General features: G+C 49.2%; 1 protein-coding gene across 1 annotated transcript in view; it reads right to left on the bottom strand.

The window, feature by feature from the left end:
* The window catches only part of Itgal (integrin subunit alpha L), a 37,025-nt gene that overhangs the window by 12,286 nt on the left and 2,415 nt on the right, over positions 1-22,324 (bottom strand). Inside the window, exons 3-18 of the mRNA XM_057777749.1 lie at positions 21,960-22,054; positions 21,785-21,852; positions 20,824-20,941; positions 20,600-20,730; positions 19,412-19,557; positions 14,717-14,849; positions 14,426-14,576; positions 12,852-12,925; positions 12,627-12,759; positions 9,054-9,205; positions 8,558-8,695; positions 7,934-8,128; positions 7,660-7,790; positions 4,703-4,863; positions 4,465-4,616; positions 2,196-2,285 (exon numbers count right to left, since the gene is read on the bottom strand). Coding sequence (XP_057633732.1) covers positions 2,196-2,285; positions 4,465-4,616; positions 4,703-4,863; positions 7,660-7,790; positions 7,934-8,128; positions 8,558-8,695; positions 9,054-9,205; positions 12,627-12,759; positions 12,852-12,925; positions 14,426-14,576; positions 14,717-14,849; positions 19,412-19,557; positions 20,600-20,730; positions 20,824-20,941; positions 21,785-21,852; positions 21,960-22,054 — 2,068 coding nt within the window. The remainder of the gene's footprint in view (positions 1-2,195; positions 2,286-4,464; positions 4,617-4,702; positions 4,864-7,659; positions 7,791-7,933; positions 8,129-8,557; positions 8,696-9,053; positions 9,206-12,626; positions 12,760-12,851; positions 12,926-14,425; positions 14,577-14,716; positions 14,850-19,411; positions 19,558-20,599; positions 20,731-20,823; positions 20,942-21,784; positions 21,853-21,959; positions 22,055-22,324) is intronic.

The raw sequence follows: 22,324 nt of genomic DNA on the forward strand, positions 1-22,324 counted from the left end.
AAAGACAACCTGGACTTCAGAGCAAGCTCCAGGTCAGTCTGGGCTATACGAAGGAGGGGAGAGAAAAGAGAAAAGAGGGAGAAAGAGTCTTGATGCCTTTGTCCAGATGTCTGGACACAGATAGACACGAAGCTAGGCCTGTGCTTCCGTCTGGTTTGGCCAACACCTCTTCTTGCTCACATAAAGTTTCAGTTGGTTTCTGACACGGGCACTAAAGCCACCAGGAGGAGCTGGAGAGATGGCTCAGCAGTTGCACTGACCACTCTTCCAGAGGACCCAGGTTCAGTTCCCAGCACCCATGCAAATGGTAGCTCCAAACTCCAGTTTCAGGAGACCTGATGCCCACTTCTGACTTTCATGGGCACACATGTAATGCAAATACATACATGCAAGCAAAACACTCATATATATAAAATAAAATTAATAAATATGAAAAAAATGTAAGCTCATGAATATACATTTCCTTTCCCCACATAAAAATTCTTTGATGCTTCCACAATGCCCTTAACTAGACCCTAAGTCCATCTGACCTCATCTTCGTCTTTGTGCCCATCATCCTACCGTCTCCAGTGTCTTTTGCCTCTGCCACATTATGGTCTATCTGAACACTTACCTCTCCTTCCTTGGAGACCTCTGAGTCACCTCTATGGGGAGACTTGCCTTACCCCTCAGATCTCTAGCATATATTATGGCAGCCTGGCCCATAATTTGACAGCAGCACCGTTGAAGAGGGTTGTGGCCATGGCTTCTCTGGCAGCAAGTTGTGAGCTTGTCACACTTATGGACCACATCAGAACAGGTGCCCAGAGGGGGCATAGCCCAGAGGGGGCATAGCGCAGAGGGGGCCTCAGGTGCATGTGGAGCAGCCAGTATACTGGGCTTGTTTCTTGTAAATGCCCTGCCCTTACCTCCAATTCCCAGGATTGGGGTGGCAGGCAGGGGCACACTCATCATATGACACCAAAGGCACAGAATGAGCTTAACTATCACACACAGGCCTCCTCTAGCTCTGGAAGAGCCTCTCTAAGAAGCCACTCTACGCTGGGCTTTGGTGGTGCATACCTTTAATACCAGCACTTGGGAGGCAGAGGCAGGCAGATCTCTATGAGTTCGAACTAACAAGAGCTAGTTCCAGGATAGGCACCAAAGCTACAGAGAAACCATGTCTCAAAAAACCAAAACCAAGAGAGAGACTCTACAAACACAGTCCCAAGAGACAGGTGGGGACAGAGCCTACTAAGACTTTGCCCAAAAGATCCACACTCAGGTTCCCAGGTCACCTTCTTTCCCCGAGACCTTGTTGCCTCTCAGCAGCCTAACCAACCATCAAGAATTTTGAAGGAGGATGTCATACTTCTGACGCTGCACAGGGAGTATCTGATCTTGGAAATTTGGATAGATACTTCCCCCACTAGCTATGTAGTACTTCAACTGGACATTAAATTGAATACAGAAGGGAATGAAGGCTCATTAAGGTGCCCTGTCTTTGTAATATCAGGGACAGGCCTGACCCAAAGCATGGCCTTCTAAAGTTCTCCCTTGCTCTGGGACAATGGCATCGCACCCTGTAAAGGTTTGTCACTTGTTGTGGTTTAATAAAATGCTGATTGGTCAGTGGCCAGGCAAGAAATATAAGCAGGGCCATCAGAACAGGAGAATCCTGGGAAGAGGAAAGGCTCAGTCTTCAGTCATCACCCAGACACAGAGGAAGCAGGATGAGAATGCCTCACTGATAAAGGTACCAAGCCACATGGCTAACACAGATAAGAATTATGGGTTAATGTAAGATATAAGAATTAATAAGAAGCCTGAGCTAATAGGCCAACCATTTTGTAATTAATGTAGGACTCTGTGTGTTTCTTTGGATCTAAATGGTTGCAAGACTGGGTGAGACAAAACCTCAGTCAACACTCCCTGCAGTGTATGCCATACAGTTAAAAAGCAATGTGGTTATGACTGATGCCCAGCAGGACCTGGAACAGCTTCACTGAAGAGACCCTCCAGACTCCACCCATTATCTCTTCTTCCTCAGAGCCCTCAGAGCCTGAGGAAGACCCTGCCAAACCTTCTTCCCAAAGCAGTTTTAAATACAAACTCCTATGAACCCCTTCTTGTTTAAGTAACACATATTAGCTTTATTGTTGCAAGACAGAGTTTCCAGCCTTCCCTTAACATCTGCCCTCCATTCATCTCACCATCTTTTGGTCCCTCGGTGTTCCTTCTTCCTCCAAAAGGGAGAAATTCAGAGAGACATTGATAGGGGAGATGAGGTCTTGAATGCAGATCTGAGGGTGAGAACACAGAGTCATGAGGACTCTAATGGGAGCCACTCCCCTGCCTGAGAGCATGCTGCATCTGTCCTCCACGTGTTAAGACCTTATCCCTCCCCACTGCATACACTTAAATGCACGAAACACAGCTATTGTGTACCAGGCGTTTATAATGTGCTTCTCAGCACAAGCTTTTATTTCTCATTGCCAGATATCACTGATCAGTTCCTCAGTGGCCCACAGGATTGTAATGGAAGCCCTTGAACCATTTGTAATGGTTTGAATAAGAATGTCCCCATAGGCCCATATATTTGGATAGTTTGTCTCCAGTTGATGGTGCTGTTTGGGAAGGATTAAGAGTCGTGACTTTGTTGAAGGAGGTGTGTCAGTGAGGGTGGGCTTTGAGGTTTCAAAAGCCCATGTAATTCCCATTTAGTTATCTCTGCCTCTTGCTTGTTGGTCAGATGCACACTGGCAGCTACTCCAGCTCCATGTCTGCCTGATGCCATGCTCCCTGCCATGATGATCATGGACTCACCCTCTGAAATTGTAAGCCAGTCTCCAGTAAACTCTATTCTATAAATAGTCTTGGCCATGGTGTCTCTTCATAGCAATAAAAAAGTAACTAAGATACCATTATTAAATTGATTCAGGTGTGGTGGTTCATGCTTGTAATACCAAGACTTAAGAGGTTGAGGCAGGAGGATTACCTAGTGCTCCAGGCCAGCCTGGGCCACAGAGTGAGACCTTTTTCAAATGATGTCTTAAAGATTGCTTTAGGGAGCTGAACGATGGCTCAGTGGTTAAGAGTACTGACTGCTCTTCCAGAGGACCCAGGTTTGATTCCCAGCACCCACAGATGACTCCCAGCTATCTGTAACTCCAAACCTAGGAGATTCGATGCCTTCAGTCTTGCTTGGGCACCACACATGTAAGTGGTACAGAGACATACATACAGGCAAAACACCCATATACATAATATATATACATGATATATGTATATAATATACACATGTTATATATACATTTATTTAATAACATATATTATGTATTTATGTATTCTAGACAGTCATTATCAAATTTCATGCAAAAATATTCCAGAGCAATCAGGCTATACCTTCTTTGACTCCAGAGTCGGCACATCAGCCTTTTGTCATTACTAGTGGCCGGAACACTAGGTAGGCTCTCAGTTTGTACTATGCCTAAGGGGGCCTGTGGATCACAATTATTCCCAATTCAGAATGAGGGGAAGAGCTCTAAAAACTGCCACGATTGTCTTCAGATTAGAACTGAGAGCCATAGAGCCAAGAACCCACAGACCCAGACCCAAAGCTCAAGGTCCCCCATGCCATATTGCTCTCCTCTCTGGCAAATTTATGTTTAAAGTTTCCAGAGTTAAAAGGGTGGGGTGTGAGGAGCAGAGGGACACAGTACTGGTTAGAAACAAACCGATACTGCGAGTGGAGAACCATTCAGGGTGGGTGCCAGCCACCTGGGTAATGCTTCTGGTTCTGTGTGTTTGACACCCCAGAAAAGAAACACAAGCAACAAGCCAACTCCATTTGGACCTTTCAGCAATGTCTGAAATAATATTTTTTAAAAAATTGGGCCATGCCGGGCAGTGGTGGCGCACGCCTTTAATCCCAGCACTCGGGAGGCAGAAGCAGGCGGATCTCTGTGAGTTCGAGGTCAGCCTGGTCTACAAGAGCTAGTTCCAGGACCAGAACCAAAAAAGCTACAGAGAAACCCTGTCTCGAAAATTAAAAAAAAAAAAAAAAAATTGGGCCAATGGCTGGTGAGATGGGTCAAGGGTTAAGAGCACTGGCTACTCTTCCAGCATCAACATCGCGGCTGGCAACCACCGGGAATGGATTTGGTGCCTCTTCTGACGTGCAGGCACACATGCAGGTAGAGCACTCATAAAATACGTATACAAATAAACTTTTGAAAAAACAAAAATCCCAGCAGAGGCTGGTGAATCTTTGTGAATGAGGCCAGCCTGGTCTACAGAACAAGTTCCAGGACAGCCAGGACTACACAGAGAAACCCTGTCTCCAAGAAAACAAAAGCAAAACAAACAAGCAAAGATGTCAATGTCACTGTCACAGCTGCATGGTGACAGAGCTAAGCCTGTACGTTCATTGCTTCTCTCTGTGGTCAGTCCTTCCCAGAACACCAGCAACAGCTCCCTTACCGGGAAGTGAAACAGGAAGTCCTTGCAGGTTTTCTTGGGGGTGACAGGTGTGTTCCCGCTGAGCTTGTGGCTCCCTCCCGAGAACAGACCTCTGCTCCTCGTCCGGTGGCCGTCCAGCTGCAGGGTGTAGCTAAGGTTGACCAGCAGGCTACCTGGACACCAAGGAAGGTGAGAGTGGAATGATAGGGCATCCTCCCAATACCGGGAGCTCCTCTGGGGGCAGGAAGACGGTGCTGACCTTGAAACTGAGGCGTGAGGGCCTGGATCTGGAAGCACACCTCGAGGGTGACTCCTTTCTTCTGCTCCTCACTGGCTGAGAAGGAGCACTCCACCTCATGCACCGGGATTTCGTTTGGGGAGAAGGACATCTCAGTGACAACGTCCACCACCGGCCTCGAGCTGCAGAGCAGAAAACCATCCCACTGGACTGGTGACACAGATTTGGGGGCTCTGTCTAGCAGAGGACAGAGGGCTGTCTTTCCCTGTCACTGTCAGAAGTCCCTCAGTCACAACAGCAGTGACAGCTACAGCGTCCCCAGTTCACTGGCCTTGTGACCCACTCTTCCATAAAGAAATGATCTTTGCAAAAAGAGAAGCCAGGGCCAGTGAGACGATGGCTCAGTAGGGTAAAGGCGCTAGGCATCAAGACTGATGACAAGATTTGGTCCCCAGGACCCACATGGTAGAAACAGAGTAGAGGCCTACAAACTGACCTCACACATATATAACATATAAGTAAGTAAATAAACAAACATCATTTCTTGTTTTTGAGACAAGGTTTCCCTATATGTCCTTGGCTGCCTTGGAAACTGCTCTGTAGACCAGGCTGAACTTGAACTCAGAAAAATCCTGCTTCTGCCTCCCCAGTGTTGGGATTAAAAGAGTGTGTCACCACAAACAGTCAAATAAGCATAATTTTCAAAAAGGGTGCCAATGATGTGGCTTAGCTGGTAAAGGCATTTGCTACCAAGCCAGATCACCTGGGTTCAGTCTCGAAAACCTACATGGTGGAAAGAAAGCCAACTCTCTTCAGTTGTCCTCTGAAACCCCCTAAGTGCATGCCCACATGCCCACATGCATACATGCATACATACATACATGCATACATACATACATACATACATACATACATGGTTTTTGAAAAGAGAGAAAGAAAACAAGAGAAATCCGAGGGTGCAGTAGCACACGCCTACATTCCTGGTACTAGTAAGCATGAGACAGAAAGACCACAGCCTAGGCTATTGAGATCCTAAGAGGGAGAAAGGGGGCGGGGAGACCCACTTATGTCACGTGATACAGTGATGGGGTCTATGCTGGGGTTTGTGGTATTAGGAAATGGACTTAAAGACTATACCCATTGTCATATGAGAGATGGACAGACAGACCGATGGACGGACGGACGGACGGACGGACGGATGGATGGGTAGATTAAGACAAGTTCTTACTATGTAGGCCCTGGTTGGCCTGAAAATCACTCTGTTGACGTGGTCATGCCATGTAATATTCAGAATAAATTTCAAGCTTTTTATTACCCATGATGTATTTATCACCTGTCTCAGTAGTTTTATTTCCTAGCACAGTGCCCTGGGACAAGCACATTCCAGCCACACTTCCCTCCTTCCTGTCAGCCTCCCACCTTCCTCATGACTGGGCACCTGCTGGGATTTCTACAGAGCTCTTAACCTAGGCTTCTGCCAGCCTACACAGTCCCATCTTTCAGTTCTCAGCTCCAACACCAGCCCCTTAGAGATCTGTACTCAGCTGCCCCTGCTACTGACTGCCTTACAGGAGCCTGCTCATCTCCTTGTAGCCCTCAGCCGTCCAACTGTAAGTTTTCATTATACGTATCCTCACAGACACTCGGGGCCTGGAGGCCCATACTTCAGTATGGTATGGCAGCCAGGCTAAAGCTGTAGGCCACACCTGAGGTGGTCACGTACCCTTCTAGACAGGCTGTCGCTAATCTAACAAAAGGTCAGGATGTTGTTCTGTTCTTTCTTTGTAATTTGGAAGATGCCTAAAAAGAGGTGCTAATTCAGCCTACATGACAGCGACAGCTAGCATACAGATCAGGAAGATGTGATAGCAAGCACAGGTAGATGTGGATGTGACCAAAAGCCATTCACCTGGTTACCTAGGAAACAGAATGCTAATGATTTTACCCCTCAGTTTATGTTTTGACATATAAGACTGTTTGGAGAATAAACGAGAGGAATCTTCAGGATGAGAACTCAGGATTTCAGGAGGGATCCCTGAGAATCTCCCTCCCGATAAAGCCATGTGAGTTGTGTCTTTATTCCCGCACATCCACACTGGTCCAGAGAGATAGTTCATGCTGGGGTCTGGTTCAGAAAAATAATTTATAGTCTGGGCTAACATCAGACCCCGACAGGGGCCCAATGTCTGACCCAATGTTCAAGATACAGCAGATGCTGAGCACAGTGGTACAGGCCTGTAATCCTGGCAAAGGGAGGTAGAGGCACAAAGACCTTGATCTCAGGATAGCCTGGGCTACCAGACTGAACTCTAAGTCAGTCTGTACTCCATTGTGACTCTGTATGGAAAAGACAGAAGAAAATCCACATATAAAAACAAAACAAAGGGTTTGGCAACCAGGCTAAGGGTGTGTGTGTGTGTGCAGATAGAATACTTCCTCGTCTGCCCAGGCCTGGTTTCCATCCCCAGCACTGCCACAAAAGCAAAAAGGAAGCCAGCAAAAAGGGTCAGAGTGTAAAGAAGCCTGAGTTTAATCCCTGGGACCCACAAGGTGGAAGGAGAGCACTGACTCCCAAGAGTTGTGCCCTGATCCCCACTTGTGTGTGGGATGTGCATGAGAGTAAACACACGCACACACACACATACACGCACACACATGAGCATAATTTCCAGAGACACAACGTGGTAATATCTATTCTTCGTACCCGGTACTAACAGAGCAGGAAATGTCAACACCGCTTCAAAAACGGAGAAACTTGGGTTCCAAGAACTCAAGCCAGCAGATTTTAACATCATATAACGAATTTAAGACCAGAGAGACTTGGGTTCAAATCCCTTCTCTGTCTCTGAGTATCAGCTACTGAACCTGGAGGAAGCCATGAAGGAGGGCTGGCCCCGAGGGCTGGAGTATAGTGCCCCCGAGGCTCCAGGGAGGAAGAGGGCTGCACTGATCAGGGTGACTCAGGAAGCCCATCTTACCTCAGCACAATCACCCGGCTCTCAGCTCCTACAACTACGTCTGCCAGCCTGTCCCCTCCAAGGTCCTTCACCCCATGGATGGACCGTCCAAACCACCGGATCCCTGGGGACACCTGGGTTCCTTGTATTCTCTGGGAGAGAGCAAGAGAGAAATGGATGGTAAGCTGGGAGAGGCTAGGTGCAGGAAACCAAGTCAAGGTTCAGACTGGACCATAAGCTTGGAGGCTTCAAGGCACATGGGATCCCAATTTGATGGGCAGGCAGGGTACCTTACCTGGCTTGGCTGGGAATTGAGCCCTCCGGGCTGCCCATTGAAGATATACACAGCTCCCTGTTCCTCCAGAGGGGCTCCCACGGCCACGTCTGTCAGCCCATCCCCATTGATGTCTGTCAGGGCAGCTATGGCAGCTCCAAACCGCCCAAGTGGGTAGCCAGGGTCACCCTGCAGCTCTGAGACTATGCTGAACACCTTCAGGGGAAGGAGATGGGCCATATCTTAACCCCTTAACCTCAGCAAACTTCCAGAATGTGGCATTGCGGTCAATACATTGACGAGCACAAAATAAGAAAGGTGTGGCCAAGTCCCTCAAAGCATCACAACGCCACCGTCACGCTGATAGCCTAGTTTGTTTCTGTGCACACATCTGTAACATAAGGCTCGCGGTGCTTAGGAAACGATCACACAATGAATGAGGCCATGTATACAAGACGCTCGGCACCGGGCCTTGCACAATATACCACAAGGAGTGTCAGCAGCTCTTTGCTGTTTAAAGGGTTTGATTGGCATAGCGAAGGAGAAGCCCTTCAGAATAACCCAGACCTGAGCAGAGCTTCCCTCCTTGCCGCCTCGCCCCCTGCCCTGCCCCTTCCCTGCCTCACTGGGAGCCCTGGTTCTCACCTTTCTTCCCTGGTAAATGAACACTCGGCCTCCTCTCTGCTCCCCATAGAACAGGGGCGCCCCAATCAGCAATAGCTCTGTCTCACCATCCTGGTCCAAGTCAATGCTACATAGTTCCCCACCAAAATAAGATCCAATCTGTGGGGACAGGAAGGCATCCGAGGAAGAGTCAACAGGGCCAGCAGGAGGTGCAGGTCTCCTCCCAGCTCTCAGCTGTACCATGTCCACCTCCCTGCCCCAGACCCCCAAGACCCCCCAGACCCCGCCCAGACCCCGCCCAGACCCCCGCCGCCTCAAAAGTAGGAGCAGCTCTAGGTTCCACCCTTGAGCTTATGTGAATTAAGACGAGTTGGGGCCCTGGAGGGTCAGTGTCTTAAGGCAGAGAAATGGCGATTTACCTCAGAGGCTGTTCTAAGCAGCAAGCATGATTCACCCCACACTGCACGGTGTTTGCAGGACACACTGCACTGGCAGATGCCCTTCCGGTCACTCTCACCTGAGTCCCTTCGAGTTTCTGGGTCTGACTCCAGTGTCCTCCGGCCTGAGGTGCTTGGAAGAGCAGCACCTGTCCCACGTGCTGGTATCGCGGGGCGCCCACAGCCAGGAGTGAGGCGGAGCTGTGGGAGGGCAGCCAGGCCACGGTGTAACCTGATGAGACACGGGTGAGGGATCGGAGTTAGAAGCTAACCGGGAACAGCCAGTCACGTGCCCATGGACACAGAGTGTCGGCTGAGGCACAACTTATCCTATTGCCTGTATATGAGGGCTTTACCTGTACGTATGCGTCTCATGTGTGTACTTAACAACCACGGAGACCAGAAGAGAGTGTCAGATCCCTTGAAATTGGTGTTACAGATGGTTGTGGGCCACCATGTGGGTGCTGGGAATCAAACCCCAGTCCTCTGAGAGAGCAGCCAGAGCTTTAAATCACTGAGCCATTTCTCCCACCCTTCCCACAAGGTCTAATGAAGGAGGGGAATTCCACCCTGCTATGGCCAGTACCATTTCACACTGAGTTCCAGGACTGAAAGAAAAATAGTAATCTAATCTTCACAGATGAATTGTGACCAGCCACCTCAAACTCCTGCAACCATGCCTTCCCAAACTGTGAGCCAAAACCAACCCCTTCCTTCCCTGTTGTCTCGTCAGGGATCTATTCATGGCCACAAGTAACCCACACAATATCTTCAAGAGAAGGCAAAGAGCCGCGTGTGGTGGCACATGCCTTTGATCCAGCCCTTGGGAGGCAGAGGCAGGTGGATCTCTGAGTTTGAGGCCAGCCTGGTCTACAGAGCAAGTTCTAGACAGCCAAGGCTACACGGAGAAACCCTGGTGAAGTTGATGTGCACATTGGAAATAAAGAGGTGATGTGCAGACGGACACACGTACTCAACATTCTATTCAGGGAATCTGCTGGTTCCCTCTCAGTTCCAGCTACTCACATCAAAAGTAAGGGAAGGGAAGGACATTTGAGAAACATCCTTACTTAAACATGTTACTTCAAAACCCTTTTTAGGGGCAGATAGCTGGTTCAGATTAAGAACACCAGCTGTTTTTTTGTTTTTGTTTTGTTGTTGTTGTTGTTGTTGTTGTTGTTGTTGTTGTTTTTAGAGGACCCAGGTCTGACTCCCAGTGCTGCCATGGCTCACAGTTCCAGGGTGTAAGACTCCCTCTTCTGGCCTTCAGGGGCACTGCATGCACGTAGTAGTACACAGACATACATGCAGACAAACCTATGCTCATACAATACAATATATATGTCTCAAAAGCAAAAACAAAAATCTTTTCACCAAGACACCACCAAAAAATGAAAAAAGAAACCCCATCCCTCCCAAAGCTGAAACCACAAGCAACACTGAAAGACATCCACAGCCAATCAAAGATGACCACACGTCACCCACTTTCTGGTGGCCCAAACGCGGCGGCTCTGGAGGCAGAAGAGCACCACAGGGGAAACACCGTCACCCAGCTCCCCTGACCACTGTGAAGAAGACAGAAAACGCTTGTGCGCTGTGGTGGCAAGGCCGGATCTAACAGGCCGTGAAGACCTCTGAGCCACTGCTGGGGCCAGGATCAAACCTTGAGAAGTTTCGGCAGGAAGAAGAAGGCACGCGATCCCCAGATGCTGCTCTGGGCGTTGTCACAATAAATAAACAAAAGTAGATATGAAGCAAGGCCCTTTAACCCCGGCACTCGGGAGGCAGAGGCAAGGGTGTCTTTGAATTTGAGGCCAGCCTGTTCTACACAGTGAGTTCCAGGTGGGAAACTTTGCCCCCCCCCAAAAAAAAACTAGAAGTAAGTATGGTTCAAGAGTCTATTCCATTCTTTTTGCAGAACAGCTGAAAAGAAAAGCATGGGAAAGGAGGGCAAAGAGACTGAACCTCATCCCTGTCCAGGGAAAGTATTCATGAGCAAGCCTGAAGGATGCCCTTGGGAGCCAGTGAGGTGGCTTGGATCCCAGGGCTGTGACTTCCTAGCTGTGTGACCCAGTGAAAATCACTCCATGCCTCTCAGTCTGTTTATAATCTTAAAAAAAGAAAAAAAAAAAGGGGGGAACAGCACCAGTTGCATGGAAGTGGTTCTGAGAATCAGATAAGACCACAGATAAGACCAGAGATGTAAGAGCTTTGCACCCGCTAGTGAGAGCTAACATCACAAGGACAGCCAGAGAGAGGAAAGGCCGACCAGACGAAGTCAACTGAAGAGCATCAGCCTGGGAAAGCTCCCCAGATGAACCAGCAGCCTGGAGCTATGCAGGGTTAGACCCCTGGCAACTGTGACCAGACAGACACATTTTTTTTTTTAATTTTCGAGACAGGGTTTCTCTGTAGCTTTTGGTGCCTGTCCTGGAACTAGTTCTTGTAGACCACGCTGGCCTTAAAATCACAGAGATCCTCCTGCCTCTGCCTCCCAAGTGCTAGGATTCAAGGCGTGTGCCACCACTGCCCGGCAACACATTTTTTTCTATGTGCTTATCGTGACTTTTTTTTTTTTGCAGGGGCTGGAGGGTTCTCTGCGTAGCCCTGACTGTCCCAGAACTCACTCTGCAGACCTGACTGGCCTCAGGTTTGCCTGCCTTTGCCTCCCAAATGCTAGGATTAAAGATATGTTCCATCACTGCCTGGTAGTTTAGCAGAATTTTTTAAATGTATTTATGTGCATGCATGCGTCTGTGAGGAAGAGAGAGAGTGCGTGTGTACCCTGGGTGGCCAAAAGAGGGTAATAGAGTCCCTGGAGGTGGCCTTACAGGTGGCGTGAGTGGCCCAGTGTAGATGCTAGGAACTCAGCTATTGTCCTCAGCACGAGCAACAAACACTGTTAATCTTTGAGTTCTCTCCCCAGTTCCCCCCAGTCTCCACCTTCGTTCTGAAACAGAATCTCTCTGTTCGGGTCATGATGGCCTCTGAATACCCAGTCTTCTTGGCTCAGTCTCCCAAAGTGCTGAGATTATGGGCCTGTGCCATCATCATGCCCAGCTGAGAAGAACTCTTGAAATTAAATAAAATTTAGCCAGGCGAGGGTGGTGCACGCCTTTAATCCCAACATTTGGAAGGCAGAGGCAGGCAGATCTCTGTGAGTTTGAGACCAGCCTGGTCTAAAGAACTAGTTCCAGGACAGACACCAAAGCTACAGAGAATCCTGTCTCGAAAAAAAAAAAAAAAAACCAAATAAATAAATAAATAACTGGATTGCTGAGATGGCTCAGCAAGAAAAGGCTGTTGCACCAAAGCTGATGTGCTGAGTTCCACCCCTGGGACACACATGGCAGAAAGAAGAACCAACTCTTGCAAGTTGTCCTCTGACCTCCACACACGCCCTATGGTAGTTGCAATCTATCCTGTACATAACAGTTTATCTCAAAAGCAAATGTTCACACCTATAATCTAGCATTTGGGAAGCCAAAGTAACAGGCAGGCTTGCAGTGAGTTCCAGGTTATCTCGGACTAGGTCAAACTCCACCTCAAACCTTGCTCTCCCTCAAAAAGGAAAGAAAGAAAAAGTAAGTTAGTTAGTTTCTGCTGTTATTTTGAAAGCTGGTCTGAGCTACTTTCTAGAGCAGGGTGCTCACCCAGATAGCCATCTCTCATATCTGAGGTCAGTGGTTCGTTCCCAACAAATGTGGCATTCTGCAAGTCTCCATTGAGGTCCAGAAAGCCGCCAGCCCAGTCCTTGGCTCCAACTGCTCCCACAACTGCATGGCCCTGCTTGGGGAAGGAGAGGAACAGGGTGAGTGTCACCCTGAGGCAGCCAAGCCCATCTCAGCCCCAGAGCACCCCTCATCGTCGCTGGGCACCTTGCTGAGGTCTGCGCTGATCCCGCTGGAGGAAAGTTCCATGGAAAAGGAAGTCCTGTCCTGTAAGTTTGTGCCTGCAGGACAAAGCAGACCCAAGGAACACTGAGAAGAGAGGCATTTGTGGGCACAGCGGGCAAGAGCCACAGCATGGACCTCGGGACAAGGCAGAGAGCACTAACTCAAGTGTCAAGGAATCATTGTTTTTCAAGGGTCTGACAGCACGGTGGACGGCCCCACGCCTGCGTGCATACAGGCAGCACTAATTGGAATCGGTGTATTAGTTTTCCGGGGTTTTTGTTTTGTTTTGTTTCTAATAAGGACTAGAAATTGAGAGGAGGTTGGTGACAGGCAGGTCTGGAAGGATTAGAGGATGAGGCGAGGGATGACTGACATGTTCTGTATATTGAGTCAGGAGTGGTGGCGCACACCTTTAGTCCCGCTACGCGGGAGGCAGAGGCAGGCGGATCTCTGTTTGAAGCCAGCCCGGTCTACACAGCGAGTTCCAGGACAGCCAGGGCTAAAATAAAATTATATATATGTATGAAATTCTCAACAATTAAAAAAAAAAAAAGCCGGGCAGTGGTGGCACACGCCTTTAATCCCAGCACTTGGGAGGCAGAGGCAGGCGGATCTCTGTGAGTTCGAGACCAGCCTGGTCTACAAGAGCTAGTTCCAGGACAGGCTCCAAAACCACAGAGAAACCCTGTCTCGAAAAACCAAAAAAAAAAAAAAAGAAAAAGAAAAAAAAGAAATTCTCAACAATTAAATAAAATACTACACATTTTTCAAAAGAGTTTTCCTGTTGTGGGATGCCTTGGCCACCATTGTACCAGAGCAACAGAAAAGTAACCAAGATGGGACTATTTTAAGCCAACTACCTTTGTTGTTGTTGGTTACAGCTGTTACAGCTGCCACGAAGGACCAGCACAGCAGCTGAGTTTTACACCCATAAATAGTTGGTATTGTCTTCTTTTTTATTTTATTTTTTTTTTTGTGACAGGGTCTCTCTATGTAGTCCTGTCTGTCCTGGAACTCACTATATAGATCAAGCTGGTCTTGAACGCACAGAGGTCCTCCTGTCTTTGCTTCCCGAGACAGGACTCCACCAGAACTAGAGACATGCAGCACCTCCACCAGACCTTATTGTTCTCATTTCACAGAAATAACAAAGCGAACAGAGAAGAAAGAGACCTGTCTGAGGTCACACAGCAGGTAAGAGGCAGCAAGGATCCTGGACCAAGTCTGCCTGGTCCCACCTTGTGCACAACCGTATGTCTTCCTCTGAGGTGGACCCTGAGGCCACATCCACACACAGGGAACTTCCCTGTGGATCCCGATTCCTACAGAACACTCCTGGCTGCCTGGAGAAATGTCCCTATTTTCAGTCCTCCATCTGCAGACATCACCCAAAACCTCCTCTTATTCTAGGTCAGGAAAGAGCGCCTGCGGGCTCCTCACCCTGGTTCCTGCCAGGTGGCCCATCCTACGTCATGTGGGGCCCACAATCAGTGACAGTGGGGTGAGTCATCTCTCCAGGCCTTCCTCCCCACCTGCTGCCAGGGTCTGGGACTCACCCTCAATTGCATAGATCCTATTCTGCAGTTCATCAAACAGGTCCTTGAGCTTCTCAAATGTGTCTAGAATCTTGACAAAATCACTTATGGGTTCTGAGGCAAATATGTGGAGACTCTGCTGACTTTTTGTGTTCCTAAAATGCCTTCCAACCTGTGAGGGAGGCAATGCAGAGCTGGAGCACCCCCAAAATCTCTGACCAGCTTTCTACCAGTCAGAAGACCTTGGCACAGTGAGGAGGGAGCCTGTGGCTTAGAAGAAGAGGGGAGACAGCATGGGCCTGGGGACCATACCCCAATGATGTAGCGGGTGATGTCTCGGGCGGCGTCGATGTTCGCATTATCAGTAGCTTCCCCATCTGTGATGATGATAAGCACCTTGGTAGCATCTGGCCGGGCACCAGACTCTTCTTTGAACACGTTCGTCCTGTGTCCAAGGAAGGGACATGTGAGATTCCTCTCAAAGCAGACCCCAAGGCTTCCCGCCCCCATTGCTCACCAGTCAACCAAACAAAAGCCTTTCTCCAATCTACCAAGCAGGTGTTCTAAGCCTCCAAGGGTTCCCCTAAGCCCCTACCCCAACCTTTGGCCACCCTCTCCCTCTGTTCTGGGTAGCCCAGAGGTCTGTCCCAGAGTTCACGTGTAGCTATGGGGAAGTTTGAGGAAGGGGTGATTCTGGGTTTGGCCACCCTTCATTCTGATCACATGACAACCACACTTTAGTCAACTATAGGTGTTTATCTCTGTGAAATTCCAGTGGGGAAGAAGACTCCGTGGCCAGAGAGATTTGGAGTCACTTTTACCAAGTAAGCAATCTATCAGTCACTACTCCTCCCCCACCATGCCCGGCTGCCTTTGGCTCTGCTACAGCAGAAGAACTGGTTTTTTGTTGTTGTTTTGTTTTGTTTTGTTTTTATTTTTGTTTTTTTATCTATATTTGAGATAGGGTCTCACTACCGTGTATTCCTGGCTGGTCTGGAACTTATGTAGACTAGACTGGCCTTGAACTCCCAGAAATCCACCTGCATCCACCTCTAGAGTACTGCCATGTGCCCCAACACTCAATCCAAAAAGAATCTTTTCAAGAATATAAATCATATTTGGGTGCCATGGTTGACGCCTTTGATCCCAGGACTCGGGAGGTCAAAGCAGGAGGATGGTGAGTTAGGAGACAGTCTGGGCTGTAAGAGGGAGACTATATCTCCAAAAATAAAGTAAGCACAAATGAACACACATCAGACCATTGCTCCTGTGTTTGGGGAAGCCGAGACCTCACCACAGACTCGGCCTCGCCGATCTGAACTCCTGCCCCCAGGCCTGAGTACACTTCTGTAGGGTCTCCTCTTCCTTCTTCTCCAACCACATAGACAGCCTAGTTCCCTTTTTTTCTTCACGATCTTTAGTCTGAGCCTACTTATGTGATTCACGGGTGTTTGTGTGGTGCATGTGCTCACGAGAGCAGACGCCTGCAGAGGCCAGAAGAGGCCTTAGAGCTCCTGGAGCTGAAGTCACAAGCTGCCCAGTGTGAGTGCTGAGAACTGAGTTTGGGTCCTCTCCAAAAGCAGCACACATCCTGAACCACTGAGCTGTCTCTCCCACACTCTTTTTGAGACAGGGTTGCACTACGTAAAGGCCAGCTGCCTAAAGTCCCTATGCAGTGCAGGCTGACCTGACACTCCCTACGTAGCCCAGGCTGACAAGGAGCTGTAGGCTTCAGACTGTCTCGGAGCTTGTGACAATCCCTCTGCCTCCTGAGTGCTGACATTAGAGGCCTGTGCCACCCACCACATTTGGTTGGTTGCCTCTTCAGTGTCCTCCCCAAGGCTTGGTCTCCTGAGTGTGGCACTACTGGAACTCTTAGGAAGTGGAACTTAATGAGAGGTCTCGGGAGTCATTGAAGGGAATAGCAGGACCCTGACTCCTTCCTCTCTCCCTCCTTGACATCCAAGTCATTAGGTGAGTGGTTTCTTTCCACCGTGCTCTCCAAACATGGTGTGCTGCTGTGGCCCAAAGCAAGAGAGTCTGGGTGACCACGGACTAAAGCTCCCGAAACTGGGCAATGGTGGGAACTTAGCGGTAGCATGCTGCTCTATACGATGAGGCCCTGGTTCCAGTCCCACAACACACATAAGATGCCAAAACTGTGTACCTAAACAACTTTTCTCTTTATAGGTTCGTGGTCTCATGCTTGTGACAGTGACAGAGAGCTTCCTCTGGGTCTGTATGGCTCAGGTCCGCACATTTAGGAAGTCTTATCTACAGGACCCCTCTCTAGCTGGGTGTAGTGGTACATGCCTGAATCCTCGCACTCGAGAGAATGAGGTAGGAAGATTAGGAGTTCAAAGCCAGCCTTGTGTGCACAGTGTTTGAGGCCAGCCTGGGGCTATGTGAGGGAAAGCCTGTCTCCCTGTCTCAAATCGCTGCTCCCTGCCAAGGTCTGGCTCTGACCTGGCTCTGACCTTCATATACAATGTCGCCTTACTTTTCTGTACAGCACGCACATCTGCTGTGTTATATGACTCACTTACCTGTTTTTGTGTTTCTCACTCCGACTGAAATTTTAAGCTGCAAGATGGCAGAAGCTTCGTTCACTAGGGACATGAATGCTTAGACCTAGAACTTGACCAAGAGTCCTCCGATGGCAATGTCCAGCCTGTCCTTGTCTACTAGCTAAGAACAACTTTTTTTTTTTAATCTTGAAAGGACATAGAGTCACAAACAATGAAGACTATGTAACAGATGCCACCTACAGACAGAACACTGCAAGATTTGTTCTCAGGTCTTGTGCCGAAAAGTTGGCAAAGTTCTGGTTCAGGCACAGGATGCTACCCAGGGCAGTCAGAAGGTGTTTGTGACGCACATTTTCATGACCACATTTATCTCTCATGAGTGACACCTTTTAGAGTATCTGGTTACCCCATGGGGACCTCTTCCCCTACGAAAACCCCTTCCAAAGAGGGACAAGGTGGGTATGCCTGTCATCTCGGCACGAGGCACACTGAGGCAGGAAGATTACCATAAGTTTGAGGCAAGCCTGGGCTACAGAGTAAGTACCAAGCCAATCAAGACTACACAGAAAGACTCTGTCTCAAACAAGCAAACAACAGTGGGGAGACTCCAACATCCATGTTTGTTTCATTGACCACACTATAAGGTAGATCCAGGCTGCAGCTGAGTGGGCCTTGAACACCCAAATCAGGCTCAACTAACTACATTTTCTCTCCCGGAAAGTGGAATCGAGATTTGCACATCTGGATTGAGGGACTGAGACTGCTAACCTCCAAGCCAATGTGATTCAACCTTGTCCCCACCGTAGCCTCTACAGGAACAGTGAAATGGCTACCACAGATCAAATGAGCCCCAGAAGACAGAGCAGCACCCAGGGAGTCTTCAAAGGCGCAGTGCGTGCTGTGTACGTTTACTCAACACACACACGTGTGGCAGAGAAGAGAAAACGAGGGAAAATGTGAAATGGTAGGGGTCTTTCCCTCTGTCCACAGTCTGCGTGTGCATCCAGGGGGATCATGGGAGGAAACGGGGACACGAACTCTATAGAACTCTCTAGTCCTCAGTCTGAGCGCCCACCCCTGCCGGCACAGTCTATTGTTTCAAGGGAAAGGTTTGCTTTTGCTTTAGTTTTAAAAAGCATTTATGTGTTCATCTTGTTCGAGGCAGGCCTTTCCTATTTGCTGCTGCCCTGTGTCATCAGGCTGGCTCTCCCCACAACATCTAAGGGTCCTTCTGTCTCTTGCCATCTTGTTATTGCAGTGTTGGGATGATGGACAAGTGCCACTACCTCAGACCTTCGTATGGAGTCTAGGCATCCGAACACCACGCACACATCGCTTTTGCTTTTACCTGTTGAACTATCTCTCCAGCCCCTGACCCCTGTTTTGCTTTTTGTTTGTTTGTTTGGTTGTTTTGAGACAGGGACTCTCTACAGAGCCCTGGTTGTCCTGGAACTCCCTACGTAGACCAGGCTGATTTCAAACTCATAGACATCCTCCTGCCTCTGCCTCCTGGGTGCTGAGATTAAACTCGAGCAACACCACACCCGGCTGCTGTTTTGGTGTTTGGAGATGGGGGTCTCACTATATTGTCCGAGCTCACCCTGAACTCCTGGGCTCCAATGATCTTCCTGCTCCAGTCTCCGCACGTCTAGGATTATAAACCCTTACGGCTGGCTCTAGGCAGGCTGGGGGGATTGTTCTAAAGGCTTATGTGTGTGTGTGCGCATGCTCACACTTGTGTGGAGGCCATAAGAAGACGCAGTGTCTCTTCCTCTGTCATTCTCTGCAGGCTTTTGCAGCAGGGTCTCTTCTGGAACCAGGGCTCATGTGTTCTTAGCTAGGCTGGAAACCAGCAAGGCCCCCGCAGAGCCTCCTGTCTCTGTCTCCTTCAAAACTGGGGTCACAGGCATGCACTGGGTACTTGGCTTGTTACATGGATGTCGGGATCCAAACTTTGCTCCTTATTTATTGCGAGACAAATCTTTTAACTGCTGGGTCGTATTTCCAGTTGCCTAATTTTTTTTTTTTTTTTTAGTTTTTCGAGACAGGGTTTCTCTGTAGCTTTGGAGCCTGTCCTGGCACTAGCTCTTGTAGACCAGGCTGGCCTCGAACTCACAGAGATCCGCCTGCCTCTGCCTCCCGAGTGCTGGGATTAAAGGCGTGCGCCACCACCGCCCGGCACCAGTTGCCCAATTTTTTAAAACTTTTTTTAATGTTTATTTATTTGTTTATTTGGGCAAGGTCTTATGATGTAGCCTAGGCTGGCCTCTAACCTCTAACACCTAAAGTCCTCCTGCAGAAGCCTCCCCAGGCTGCAGTTAAGGCATGGGTTGCCACACGTTTCCCTCCGCCCGAATCTATACAGTAAGCTGCCACAGTGCACCTGCCCATTGGCTTCCCGCATTACGCTGTGGAAGAGCTGGCTCACACAGAAATGATGAATTAACACTGACGTGTCTTTCCTCCAAAGGAAACTCACGCTACGTAGTTGATAGCGCCAAAGGTATTGGTCAATAGGCGCATGTGTGTGACATTGCGTAGCAGAACGTCGGGGTCCTTCTCTGTAGCATAATCCGAGAAAGTAAATTCTGTTCTGTACTTTGTGGAAAACTGAACAGCAGCAAACTAGGAAGGAAAGGAAGAAAGGGCATGGGGTTACTGGACCTGCCTCACTGGTCTGCTTCAGGCTCCGTTTCCCTCCCAGCTGTGGAAACCAGGGCATTGTGATTGCCGGGCAAACACTGCCACTCAGCTAAATGCCCAGCCTTAGTCTCTGCCTCTGCTGCAGACCCTGAGTAACCCAGCTCTAGATAAACAGATGTAGAAGCATAATTTTAAATCCTCTGCCTGTTTTCTTTCTTTCTTTCCTTCCTTCTTTCTTTCTTTCTTTCTTTCTTTCCTTCTTTCTTTCTCTCTCTCTCTCTCTTGTTTTGTTTTTTTGTTGGTTTTTTTTTTTTTTTTTGGTTTTTCGAGTCAGGGTTTCTCTGTGGCTTTGGAGCCTGTCCTGGAACTAGCTCTGTAGACCAGGCTGGTCTCGAACTCACAGAGATCCGCCTGCCTCTGCCTCCCGAGTGCTGGGATTAAAGGCACGCGCCACCACTGCCGGGCTCTGCTTTCTTACCCAGAAGTGCGTGCTGGGCTCTTGGTCTCTGGACGGCTCCCAGAAACCATGTCTGCGAAGCCCCTAAACTAGACAGAGTTAGCTGTGCCAGTGACAGCTGGGTCATTCAGAATCTCTTCAGAACTGGGACTTTGCAGGAGGAATCAGTGGGGAGGAAGTTAAAGTACTCCTTTGGAAATTTATCATGCAAATTTAGCAGTTTGCTGCAGACCAGGAAATCTAAAGAGAAACGAAAGGCAAAGGCCATCTACAGAGAAAGTGGAGAGGAAAGATGAAGACAGGCACAAAACCTGCCACAGAGAGCTGGGCTGCTTTGGACTCCTGGCTCTTGTTGCTGCCAGAGGTATAGGCACAACCGCGCGCACACACAACAGGCCTCCTCCAGCCTGTCCAGAGGTATAGACACAACCGCGCACACACACAACAGGCCTCCTCCAGCCTGTCCAAAGGTATAGACACAACCGCGCGCACACACAACAGCCTCCTCCAGCCTGTCCAGCTGGGCATCTGGGCTCTGCAGCTAGGGCTCCCGATGTGCGGAGGTACCTGATAGGAGGTGTTGCTGAGTTTCCTCATCACGTCTTTCATGAAGTCCACGATTTTTTCAAACTCATTTTGACTCAAGCTCATGGAGCCGTCGAACAGAAACACTAGGTCGACCTTGCCCTTCATACATTCTGCAGAGACACAGGCAAACAGGCCTGGCTGGCACGGCTTGGCCTGCTGTGCCGGTTCCTGTGGATTCACCCATGGGGTCTCCAATTCCTTACCCTGATAAGCAGGACGCCCTTGTAACACAGGTCCCCCCAGACTCTGGGGAAAGAGGTAACACTGGCCACTGAGGTAGGTGTTCTGATCGCATGTCCGAGACAGTCCAGGATCACAGGCCTGAGGCAGTAAAGGGAAAAAGTTAGGGCTTCCTCGTGTTGTGTCTTTCTGGCATTATCACCAGAGAACACTCCCTCCCTCCAAATGGTTCTCTCTCTCTTTTTTTCTTTTCAAGACAGGGTTTCTCTATAGCCGTCCTAGCTGTTCTGGAACTCGCTCTGTAGACCAGGCTAGCCTCAAACTCACAAAGATCCACCTGATTCTGCCTCCGGGGTGCTGGGATTAAAGGTGTGCACCACCATGCCCAGCACAAATGGTTTTCAAAGCAAAGCATTTCTGCCCCTAAGGGTCTCCGTGTCCCCAGTGCCAGCACTCTCTGTCAATGGATGCTCACTCACCGCCTATGGAGTGACATCAAACCCCCTTAGCTCATCCCCTGTCCTGTACACACCTGGGCATTACCCCACATTCCCAGGACCACCCCTCCCAACCAGACACCCTTCATTCGCCAAATCAAAGCCTTGCTTTTCCAGAATGGGTAGTACTGCATTTACAACCACTGGCTCTTCCGTCAGACTGAAATTTATAGGCGGGGCTTTGACCCTTGGTTCGTCTCTGTATCTTACAGCCTTGCCCCATGGAATCCAGGACAGTGCCTCACCTGTAGTAGTTACAATTAAACACTGCCTCCTATGGGGGCACGGAGGCGGAGGCGCGTGCCTGTAATCCCAGCACTCGGGCGGCTGAAGCAAGAGATGGCCAGGCTGGGCTACATAACAAGACCCTGTATCAATTACAACAACAATAGTCTGGGCTGGGATTACAGGTCTATACCCTATACCTGGCTTCTCTTTCCTAGTGCTTAGCTTCCCAGGCCTTGATGGAACCATGCAAAATTCTTACCAAAAGGCTTCCGTCGGCGGCGTCTGTCACTAAGGTCATTCCCAGGTATTTGGAGGTATAGTTAGAACCTGTATGCACCAGAAAGGGAGTCGGAGGAACTCAGGTCATCAGGCGTGTGGGGTCAGCCTCAGTTTCCCTGGGGTCACACTTCCCATCTCCTTCCTTCCTTACTCACCATGCAGGCTGAGTGGCTGGCAGGAACGACTGCTTGGGTGACACTCATAGAGGCTTCCCGTGTTGTTCCCCTCACCTGGAGCTCCCACGACAACCCTGACGGAAAATTTCACTTGTGAGATGAAGTTGCCTGGGCCTTTGCCTACCCAGTCCCTCTTTTTTCATTTCCTACCCATTCCTTCTTCTTTCCTTCTTTCCTTCCTTTCTCTTTGAGACAGGGTTTCACTATATAGGTAGCCCTGGCTAGCCTAGAACTTGCTACGTAGACCAGGCTAGTCTTGAACTCACAGAGATCCAACTTTCCTCTCTCTTCCAAGTGCTGAGATTAAAGTTGTGTGCCACCACTCCAGGCTCTTTTTTGTTTTA

Source organism: Chionomys nivalis, chromosome 8 (genome assembly GCF_950005125.1).
Source record: "Chionomys nivalis chromosome 8, mChiNiv1.1, whole genome shotgun sequence".
Taxonomy (NCBI): Eukaryota; Metazoa; Chordata; class Mammalia; order Rodentia; family Cricetidae; genus Chionomys; species Chionomys nivalis.